Consider the following 12089-nt stretch of genomic DNA (forward strand, 5'->3'; position numbering starts at 1 on the left):
CAAACATTATTACATTTTAACTTGTGCAACATATCTGCAGCCTTGCCATTTTTTTCATTTAAACCATATACTGTATACTGTACATTTCCTAATATCCTGCTGTTATAAAAACTACATTTAGTTTGTGATTCTGTTTTACACATTAACCATTTTCACTACATTTTAAAATATTTTGTAATTACATTACATTAATCCAGAAAAAATACATTTTTTCAATGCTTAATACATACTTAAATAATGGTTTTTGGTTTTCATAAATCAAGCCATTGTACTACACAGACTATAAACTAAAAAAAACAACTAGTCCTAAAAATAAAGTGACTAAATTATGCAGCCTGTGAAGAAAACAATTTAAATGCAGCTCTGTCGACTTCCTAAACTGTTCTCTGACAAAATTAGAGAGTGCATCCATATTAACATATACTTGGCATTCAGAGAGCAGTATAGGCTGATACTGTAGGTAAGCTGTGGTGCTTGCACAAAGCCAAGAGTTGCATGCTTTGTGTAATTCAATTCTGACCTTTAAAGCAAATGAGTTTGGTGAGAATAATAATTGTATTATAACAAGACTTCCTTGCAATTATATAGTGCTTTTCATCCCAAAGCACTTTGCTTATACGAGTGGATCCACTTCATCTATCACTGAAGCTTAGCACGCACTCACCCACCTGGGTGACCTGCAGAAGCTATTATATACCAGCATCCCCACTACACAGTGGAAAAGATTGTGAAATAAGAAACAAGCTTCAGCAATCAATTTAAGGAGGAACTTGACGAAGGCCAGATTCTGAAAACCCAGAGCTGAATTTAGCCAGGTTGCTGTGCTTAACATCCCTAGTGCCCTGGGATCTTTAATAACCAAATAACAAGGACCTGACTTTAAGATCTAATACAAAGAACAGAAATAACCCCTATGACTCATTTAACTACAGAATACAAATGAGCTGAGACATCAAAGAAAGGCCCATAAAAACATGAAAATAGATAAAATATAAAACAATGTCCTTTCATTCTTATTGCACTTTGAATAGAAGCCTCTAACAAAATTAACGGAAATTATCATTTTTGACAGCCATGTTAATTTATTAAATCCTTTTGTGTTATCTTGGTTTTTCAAGGACTTCTCATTTACTTACTGACTAACCCAGGGACAAATGAGCCACCATAAAATCTTTATTTGGTCAGCCAGCAGCAGTCTGAACACCCAAGCCCCTCCCCCATCTACCTACCTCGTTCTCTGATGAGCTTGCTGACAAAAGCACTTCCTGGGCATCAAAGAATTCCGAAACGGATTCTGACATGGAGAGCCTGCTCTCATTAGAGACTTGCTGTGTCAGGGGGATGCCAACGTGAATCTGCTCGTTGGGCTGCAGACCAAACAGGACACATATCTCTGTGAGACGCGTTTACATTCTTGCATTACATTGAGTCTCTTCTTATCTTGTTAAGCTCATTCCTGCAGATAGGATTCTTTTCTTAAAATGGACCCTGTCTATGTCTGATTGGGCATTAAGTGAAACACACAGTACAGGATTCGTGATCTCCCTGAGCAATAGGATAGTAAAAATCAAGGAAAATCAAGGATACAAGGCAGTAACCTTGAATCTTACTACAGTTATCACAATGACATCCAAAACTACAAAGGCAAATTTCAGTTAATCATATAAAATTACAGAACGAATTAAATACATTTGATCAATTAATTAAATCGACATTTTTAACATTGTGTTGCAGTTGAGGAACACAAATGTAGACGAAGCAGCTTACTAACTGAACACTGGACGTTGCAAAATAGTTTAAAGAATTTCTTCACTTAATGCAATTGTGTTACATTCCACTTAAACTTCTAGACTCTACTCACACGAAACAGTGCTTTTTGACAGGGTGTTTCATAATATTTACAGAGGAGGGTCCTTCTGCTTCCATCACAGTTGACAATTTTGGATATTTCGCATTCCATTAAAGCCACATACATTTTGCCTAAACTCTAAAGAGATACTGCAAAAGACCTGCAGTATCTGTTTTGATAAGATGTTTTTAATTAATCTGCCCTTGCCACCAGCTAAAGTCTAATAAAAGCAATTTAACAGGGAGGACATGCAATGCTGGTTTGGCACGCTTGAAGAAGCCATATTAGGTACCAGAATTACCGCAAAACATTATGTAACACCTCAAATAAAGACAGCAGTAAAGATATTTTTGCCTTTAAGTAGAGTAAATCTGAACTCATTAAAGCTTCTTATTTCAACCACACACTAAACTATTGTCCACAGACAAGGCAAATGTAATATTAATTCATTTAGGTTTTTATACAAATTTATTGACTATTACATGCATGCATTTCCAGAGGATTATACTGTATATGATTTCTCTCATTATACAACACAAATATCACAGCATTTTTTAGAGTACTTATTTCAGAGTACAAGTGGTACCAAACTGAAAAGTGATACTTCTGTGCTTGTATATGTACTGTAGCTTTGCTTTAACAAGATTACACAAATATTAAGTCTCCATCAGGACTGAAACTGTCACTCTGATGAAAAGGTCCCTTGTTGGTGATCCTTAACCAATGGTGATTGCTTTCTTTCTCTCCACAAGCATGCAATAGCATGGGTTTGGATGAATCCAACAGAATCAAAGTTGTCTTTTGGTTTATTTTTACATCCAACTATGTCTATCTTTGTATTTCCCTTAGATACTCTTTGAGTTTGGCCAGATATTAAACTTTTTTCTAAATAATACTGCACTTATGACATTTGAAAATGTTTGCATTTTAGTATGCTAACCCAGACATTGATAACCGGAATCTGCCAAAAAATAATTTGCTCTGCTAGACACAAGAATCAATACCTTATTCTCAATTACTATAAGCTTTTCATCCTCTTAAATGTTACAAAGATGAACGCCAAAAAAGACTATCCAGCAAAGCTGGAAGAGTTAATAATGCTGGACAGTTACTGCTACAAGTTATGATTTATTTACATTACTTAGGATTTGTTGATGTGTGTTTTTGTTCTTCCATCCATCTGTCATTTTTAACTGCTTGATCCAGTTCATGGTCATAGGGGAGCTGGAGCCTATCCCAGCAAGCAAGGGGAGAAAGGCAGAATACACGCCAGTCTATCACAGGACACACACACTCACCCATTCACAAAAGGGACAATCTCCCCGAAGCTAATTAACCTACCAGTATGTTTTTGGACTGTGAGAGCAAACTAGAGCACCCGTAGGAAAACAACACGAACATGTGGAGAACATACAAACTCCACACAGACAGGACTCTAGGTCTGGAATTGAACACCGGGCCTCAAAACTGCAAGGCAGCAATGCTAACCACAATGCAACTGTCCTTAAAGTTTAGAATTAACAATAATACTAGATATTATAATAATAGTCTGCAGGTATCTGTTTATACTTAAACTGTGTTTCTCAAAGTTGGTGGATTATTTAAAAGGTGTCCTTTAACCAGAAAAGTGTGAAAAAGACTGGATTATAAAGCTTAAATATCAGCAACACACATTTAAATATAACAGTTCAGTGTAAAGACAATGTCAAAAGAATGCTGGATATTCTATAACCTTTTCATTGACAAAATCCTTGTGTGTAGTACAGAATCTGTTAAGAACTTTCTTAAAACAGACCTCATCGAGTTTTAGAATTGTCTTAAACAGTAAGGTACAGTGCAACAAGCCTGAAACCCCCATGAACTATTATCTAAAGTTTGAAATAGCTGCGTCAAAAAATATTTTATGTAAGAGGAATCTAATTAACTCAAAACAACATATTCAGATAATAGCACGTGCAGTATTATAGCACCACAGGTGAGGAAAATGAGACGTGTGGTAGACATGTGAATAACAGAAAACGTGTATGTTTTCCTATCACATGAAAATATTGTAGAAACACTGCCTAATTACCATTTAAATCAAAATAGAATCAGAATCCACAATCAGAATACTTTTAAGTCTGCTTCACCTGACTAGAATTACCATGCAGGTGCAGAAATGTTATTTTTAATCATCCTTTTCCAATTAACACAAAACCTCTAAAAATGTATCCAAAAAACAAGCTTAGTTCTTTAGTACAAATTCAGTAGCAGCTGCTATAGAAGCTTCTGGATGGCTTCCATGCAGGTTTTTTACCAAATTTAAAAAAAAAACAACTGCAGAAAAAGATTATTCCTTATTGGTGCCTAACCTAAGGTCAGCAAGTACAAAGGCGAAAGGTTTTGTTTTAACCATTCTGGCATAGAAGAAAGAGTCCAGAATAATAACCACATACCTCATCAGGACTAGGAATGATATTTACACTGACCACCTGGTCAGACAGGACAGACTCTGAATGGATCCGGTTCAGGCGAGTTCTAAGCTCTGTATTTTGAGTCAAAGCCTACGAAAAGCAAAAAAACAAAATGTATTCTTATAATAAAAATGGTTATTCTTATAGATATTGGTTATACACTAATATAAAGTATGATCCTTGGAAACAAAATAAAAAAACAAGAAACAAAACAGATCAACAACAATTTCTCTCATATTCAATGATCATTCAGGCCTTCTGTCTTGTGTTGCCCTCAATGACAAGAGGCAGTTAAAAAAAACATTGACTCTTTTTCTATCTGTCGCACTTGAGTTAAGCAGTGCTGCTTAAATAATTTTCACAGACTTTGAGCTTTTTGTCTGCCTTACAGTGATATGATCACTATCCTCTCATTCATTGACAATGACTGTTGTCCTTTCATTATTTGATTTTAACAGAAAAAAACTGTTAAGAGTAGAACTGAAATACATTTATAACCCGCAATTTACAAACTGCAGCTCAGAACAACACAGTCCTAATAATACAGTATAGACTTGTTTCAGATAGACTTCTTTGTTTAAATACAGCAAATCTGAATTTAAAACATAAACCAACAGTTCGCTTACAACCAAATATCACTGCTTTTAAATACATGCTTATGTAACATGAGCAGAAACTAAATTTAATTTTCAGGATGTCAGAATTGAGATTGATGGCCTTCTAAGGAAACCCACGTTGGAACTGCAAAATGACAAATGTTTGGGTGACCAGTTGGTGGCACTATAGATCAGGACTAAATGTTCTAACCCAGCTGCCCCAGCATGGTGACAGGGGACACTGGGCTTTAGGATGTGCCATCTTTAGATGAGATGGTAAACCAAGGTCCTGACTGTTTGCAAGATAAGAGGTGTTAGCCTTGGGGTCCTAGATACATTTCTCTCTGAGTGTATGCAATTAACCTGAAAGTATTTTCTTCAATCAATTTCTCTCTTTTCCACCTGCTCCAGCCTGTGTAGTGAGGCAGCAGATGCATAAGAGCTACTGCATGTTACCCAAGTAGGTGCTACACTTCAGTGCTCGATGAAATTAATATAAGTTAAAAGTCTCCTCCTATCTGGTAAGGTACTTTGGGATCCTTCGGGATGAAAGGTCTTGTACTAATACAAGCAATTATTTATTATTGATACCTATAAAAATACAATCTCTAAAAAGCCTAATTCATCATCATCCCAAGATACTATGATCAAGCTATTGTTTGGATTACTGCATTTCAGCCAGCTACAAATACACTTTTGACACAATACCTGTGAAGGTTGTGTAACAAAAAGTATCTTTCATTACTGGCTTTTTCTGATGTTTTTTTTCTTTTCTAATTTAGGATTGCCCTTTATTTAATATATATCCCCTTATTTAAAAATCAGGTTTTAAAGACTTCAGTTCAGAGTCACGACTCCTGCCTGCAAGATCCACAGTGCACTACAGCAGAGTTCATGCCGACTAGAGGAGCAGTACACTTCTCACTCACATTACTGCAAGCTTGATGGCACAGGAGCTGCTGTTTCACCAAAAAGCCAGCAAGGCTTTATAATACAAGTATAATACAGTATGTCCACTGTTCCTAGTTACACACTGTAAACCGTGCCAAATACTGTATCTGTATCCCAGCTGACAGACGGGGCCAGGCTTGAAATGAGAACATCTAGGTCACAGAGCTCAACCTGACTCCAAACTTGCATACTGTATATAGAGCTTGAGCTACTCAGAAGCCCTACCCTGTAAATATTTAACATAAATGAACAAAGCTGTCAAAAACAAGTACAAATCTAGTCCAGAGAAATGAGTTCAAAAGCATTAATAGTACTGACACTCCTAAAATCAACACATTAAAGAATGCTTTAAGTGCACTTTTCTTACCCGTTATATTTTACTCTAATCTTTTAGTTCACTTCCAATGGGAAGGACAAATGGCTGCTAATTTTCTAAACATGAACACTGCCAGCCATTAAGTTGTATTATTCCAACTTTCAACAGTAAACTGCAGCAAATTCAACCCATAAAACAAAAAGACAACACTAAGGCCATTTTCTCTTGCGTTTCCCCCTGGCTTTTTCTTATTCATTAAGCACAGCTTATACATTAAAAGCTTCAATACTACTAGTTTTTCATGCACTTTTTTTGTACATTTCGCAATGAATGTGCTTTCTCTATTTTCAACATTTCATAACTAACGTATCAACGCAGCTATGAATGACCTATTTTAGTGCAGTGTGATCAAAAGATCAAACATATTTTAAAAAAGTATTCATAAGGTACTATTTCATATACTGTTTTTTCTCTGAACTTTTCTTAACTTAATTCTCATTAAGGTCGCATAAATAAAATACACAATAACAATGATTTAGGACATACATGTGAAGAACTCTTCCAATGCTCGAGAGACTTGTTCAAATTTAATCACAGGAATGCAAAGAAAGCCCAAAGGACAGGATTTAATGAACTTAATTTTCATTGAATAACACACAGAACTATTCCCACAAAATACAGATGTAAACCCTTGGTACCCAGTTTTACCCTCCAGCTATTCTCCATAATAAAATATTGCATATTTTATACTACAATAACAAAATAAGCATGGGTGGTGTATTATTATTATTATTATTATTATTATTATTATTATTATTATTATTATTATTATTATTATTATAGCTTTTGGTGACTGAGAAGTATCTCTTAGGTTTTAGATAAAGTTTTTGACACTTGGCAAAGTAAATACTTCCTAGCTTCAAAGCAGAGAGGGTGTTTGCTGAGGTCTGGGGGGGTCCCTTGATCAAAAATCATAGTAAAGTATACATTGGTATACTGAGGTACGTTGTGGGTTAATGATTGTCAATGAGCAGTACAGAAACACACAATATAAGATCACATTAAAAGCACAGAGGACAACAAAGATAGGATAGGACAATAAGAGGAGTGGAGAGACAGGAGTCCGGAGGAGTTGGAGTTGGAAGCTTGCGCCAGGCGAGAGCCTCTACTTTATGATCATCCAAACAAAACCTGACTAGAGCTAGGTATTTGAACCTTGCTAGAGAGAGTTTACTATTTTGTGTTTTTAAGGAACCTTGGTGTCCTGGGTAAAGAATCTAACCTCCAATAGAAAAGTCATTCATGGTTAGGGTGCATATTTAGAATAGGGAGATTTTGTGGCCTCCCATTTATTTTGTGGCATCTGGGTTGCAGAGAGAGAAATTTAACTGCAGGTTGTATTGCATTTATTTAGAAGGAAGATTATGCCTTATTAGGCCTCTGTAGACATTATTAAAGAGTTTATTACTTAGTAGAAGTCTGGGAATTGTTCAGGGTGATTAGAATGTTAGGCCTTTGAAACACTTTGTCTGTAAATACTGTACACAGAGTAACTTGTGTTTTGTATGTTTTGTTGTGTGTAGTTTGTGTTTAGTCATCATTAATAAATGTGTTTAACTAAGTGTCCCAGGATTATTACTCTGTTCACCAAAGCTGTGCCAGAGAACTAGGAATTCACGTGCTTGAAATTATACCAACCGCTTGGGTATATTCTAGAGAAATCACTCACAAGTTGGGTGTTATGAATGATTATTTTACTTATTGACTAAACCGCGCTCTTAATTCCTGAAATTCACCATTTTCGTAACAATATTATCACTTCACGTTTACTGAGACTTTTGAAAATACAATCTGCAACATTTCAGAAAGCAGTTACCCACGGCACACAAGAGTGATTGTTTCTGCAGCAGAACTTATAACCCTGGAAAAAAAGGACTTCTACAGTAAAATAATTTGTGTAAGACATGAAGCAGAATGTGATTTCTAATCAAAAACCAATGACATTAATTTATTCTGTTCTTAGAATGTCAAGACATACGCCCGCAATACCAACCATGAGGTCTTTGACTCAATTGAATTCTGAAGAATAGAAGCAATGACTCACTAAGAAAACGTGGGATTGAGGGTGTATTATAAGTCCTGTCAATAGAAAAGACTCCAGAATGTGAATTCAACTTCTAAAATCTTAAAGAAGAAATGCATGAGTGTTTTTAATCAAGTTATATTTGCTAAATACTACATATGAAAAACTCATTAAAAAGCTAAATAAATATCATATTCAAGCCTTATTTATTTAGGAATAGTAGATCTCGCCTTGAATAAAACCATACTGTGTGATAACCTGTCAAAAATCATTTGGTCTCATCTCACACCTCAAAAACTGTGCTTTTTTTATGTGTTCACATTGCCAAGAGAAACTGGCGGTGTGTTTAACTGATGAATAGAATGGCGTTACACTTCAGCACCTGTTCAGGATGAATGATTTAATACCTTCTAAATTTATATAGATACATCTTCTATCTGCTATATATAGAAGATAATATTTTCTTTATAGACAGATAGAAAGCACTAAGATGTCAAATTAAACCATATACTGTATTTGTCATATATTTTTATGGAGTTTATTAGGTGAGATGTACCTGCCCTAGTTTGTACAAGCCCACTAACTTACAACAGAACTTATTAGACTTAAAAGTGTAATGTAATTGTTTGTGAAGGCTGTTGCATATCACTTTTTAGGTGATACAACGATTTTGCATACAAAACAGCAAACAACACTCTTAAACAAAAGGCTAACAAGAACAGTTCAAATGCTCCTCCAGACAGGTTTAACCAAGAAATGTTTCTTCACCTTGTAGGATCTCTTAAGCTCCATATGTTATGTTACACAGACACCCAGCAGCCTCTGTATAAGGCAGTGTGAGAGAAGTGGTTACCTGTGATAGAGACCTTCTGAGGGACAGAATCTGGGATGTGTGGTCTGACTGTTCCTGATCAGAGAGCAGCTGCTTTATCTTCTCTTTCTCTATTGCTACTGTATTGAAGGCAGACTTCAAGAGAGAGTGGACTGGAAATGAGACAGAAATAAAATTAGTTATGATGTACACACATCTGTTATAGTATATAGTTGAGGTGTTGTGAATTGTTTTGAAAATAACAAACAAAACTAAAGGAATAACAACTCATCTCTCTGACCCTTTTTTTTACAGTATATAGCTCAAAGAAAGCTACTGTACATAACGTATAGACCTTAACAAAGACAACAAAGTTCAGAATACTTTGGTTATGGTTCTGTGATAGGGTCCCCTGATCCAAAAGATGTGTTTGGAATGAAATTCAGCCAGCTGCACCTCAAACTATGGAACACCACAGACAGATGAAAGTGATACAGACACATTTTGGTCTGTTGTGATCAACTCATTCCCAGTATGAATGTCTTTAGATTTTTCAAAGGGAAATTGATGGCATTTCAGTTTTGTGCAGAAAACAAATCTGTTCTCTGTCCCATGTTAGACAGATTGAGTAAGAAAAGAATTTCTGAATGGCTCACAGAGGAGAGGTTCCCAGCTGGAAGAACAGATTGTCCCAGATCAGAGATTACTGATTTGATTCAGGGCAGTGTCATCAGCCAAAAATGGGATCCCAGCACCTGAGCTAAGCACAGCACCACCACAGTTGGGTGAGTGTGTGTCAGGTTATCACTGACTAATCACAGTGACTAAAAACACTGATCCTTGTGTCTTTGAGCCACCAGTATTTTAAGTTAAAAAACAATTGCCACTTTTTGTCCTATATCTGCAATTCTTCTCTTAACTAAGCACTGCTGTTGATCCAGTGGGGTAGCAGACAGGACAAACCACTTCATGGAAGATACATGTAAGGTGTGTTTATGTTGAGGGTTGCAGGAGAGAGCTGATTTCAATTTGGAGGAAACATAAAATAATTTGTGATTTTCTTCATGCTTGGCTTTCTGTGAAGTCACCTGTCCCACTCGGTTCAATTTCATGACATTGAACTGATGAATCCTATCCGCACTGTACAGCTGTTGTGCTTGTACTTTTACAATATGCTGGTTAAAGCAAAAAAGGAGCAACTAAAATCCTGATGTTCCTTTTACCTTTCTGTGCAATGTGACAGAACTCCTCTTGCAGTTTGATGTAGTCAGTGGCACACTCAATTGTCTCAGCGAGCCTGCTCACAGGAGTCTGAAAATCTACAAGATCTGCGCAGAGGTTGGGATTGGAAGAGTGCAAACGGACTGGTGACATTGAAGCACTTATAGGAACCTATTCGACAAAAAAAAGAGGCATAATAATTTATCATCAAAATAGATTTATAGCAATGCATATTTTGACTTCACTTTACAATTACAGATGGCCTGTGAGGGAGGACAAAATGACAATTGAGAAAAAAGCAGATTACATTCAGAAAATGAATTTAAAAGACGAAGTCAATTGCATATGCTTCCAGCCAGATCCATAACATCAGCTGTTCCTTTTGTCTACAAATGGGTGAAACAATTAAAAATGACATTACAAACAGAAGACATTGTCATCAGTCTTGTTTCATAATCCCAAGGATTAAACAAGATCAAGTTTCTCCAAACAGTAAATATATTGCGTTTTGCATGATAGCCAAAAAACAGTTAAGATGTGGCTGATGAAATGTTGATGAAGTTTTGAACAGCCGTTTACTGTACTACTTTTAAAACTAAAACAAGATTAAAGTAAAGTTTATCTGTCACCTCAAATTTGAATGGCTATGACATAAAAATTAACAAAGAATTTATTAACAATTTGGATTTCAAATCATTTCAGAACGATTTATAATGATTATGGCCACTGTATTTATACATAATAGCTGGTGCCTCTGGTGCCAAAAACATAACTACAGTAAGGAAATAGATATTTTACCATTTTGGATAGAATAATATTTCTAGATTTTTATCTTCCCCACTAGGGATGGCTTTAAATATTTCAAAACAGCTTGTCTCTGTGACCACATACTACATAAGTCAAATATTCAACAAACTAGACTTCATGAACAAATTTAGGGTGGTTACATCTTGGGATCTTAAGAAAGTTCTCTAAAAGAGTACCTACAAACCTTTTAAGAATTACAAATGAGAATCAAAAGATAAAAACATGATCAAACAAAAAATGAAAATGCTGTTTGTAGTTTTAACACTAGTTTTTTAATACATTACCAATACCTTGCCAGATTATACTAAAATCCATCATTTTGCTATGGAAGCTTTTGATTCTCAAATTCTTCTTTACTATTTAGCCCCAGATTTACATATACTAGAAGCAAGAAATGAACGTGAGTGTGGAAGTTGCTTACTTTTACAGTTCTTGCGTGTGGAAATGAACAACGAAAAACCTGGAAATAATTATGAGAGTTAGGGATTATAATGTTAGTACATTAGTAAGGCACAGACGTATATTACGGCCACACTTTCTAGGTGAGTGCTGGAGCAGAATCATTCACGAAGAATTTAATTAAGAACAAAATAGGTTTAGAGTATGAGAATTCATAGTCAAAACTTTAAAGTGCTTTTATTTATCTCCTCACTGTAATGTATTGTGGATCCAAATGGCATAATAAAGGTTTTTACGTTTCTAACAGTACAGGAAAAATATGTATAAAGTATCTCATGGTCTGCCAAGTGGCTGAACCAGAGGAGGTGCCTACATGATCACAGGTTGAGTTCTGTTATCAAGAGTTCAACCCTGGGTCATGTTACTAGCTGACTGTGACCAGGACTCCCCCAGCTGTGCTTGGCTCTTTGTGCCACAGCAACCCTGCTTATTCCCAGGCACTTGCAGGGTTGCAGTCCTGTCGATGAGGGACAAACCAACTCTCCCACCTGGTGCTCTACAAGTGCATCGCCCATCACTTGTTATAACACAAGTGGCTAGAAG

The 12089-nt window shown here is 35.9% G+C and overlaps 1 protein-coding gene across 4 annotated transcripts in view; it reads right to left on the minus strand.

Moving 5' to 3' along the window:
* Nucleotides 1–12089, minus strand: part of osbpl6 (oxysterol binding protein-like 6) — a 62958-nt gene that overhangs the window by 14977 nt on the left and 35892 nt on the right. For 2 of the 4 annotated variants that reach the window (XM_088605186.1, XM_088605187.1), the window contains exons 10-14: nucleotides 11509–11547; nucleotides 10283–10451; nucleotides 9102–9232; nucleotides 4285–4392; nucleotides 1230–1367 (exon numbers count right to left, since the gene is read on the minus strand). In XM_088605186.1, coding sequence (XP_088461312.1) covers nucleotides 1230–1367; nucleotides 4285–4392; nucleotides 9102–9232; nucleotides 10283–10451; nucleotides 11509–11547 — 585 coding nt within the window. The remainder of the gene's footprint in view (nucleotides 1–1229; nucleotides 1368–4284; nucleotides 4393–9101; nucleotides 9233–10282; nucleotides 10452–11508; nucleotides 11548–12089) is intronic. The other 2 variants (XM_088605189.1, XM_088605188.1) reach the window with 1 other exon arrangement.

Source organism: Lepisosteus platostomus, chromosome 14, assembly GCF_059453375.1.
Source record: "Lepisosteus platostomus isolate fLepPlt1 chromosome 14, fLepPlt1.hap1, whole genome shotgun sequence".
NCBI lineage: Eukaryota > Metazoa > Chordata > Actinopteri > Semionotiformes > Lepisosteidae > Lepisosteus > Lepisosteus platostomus.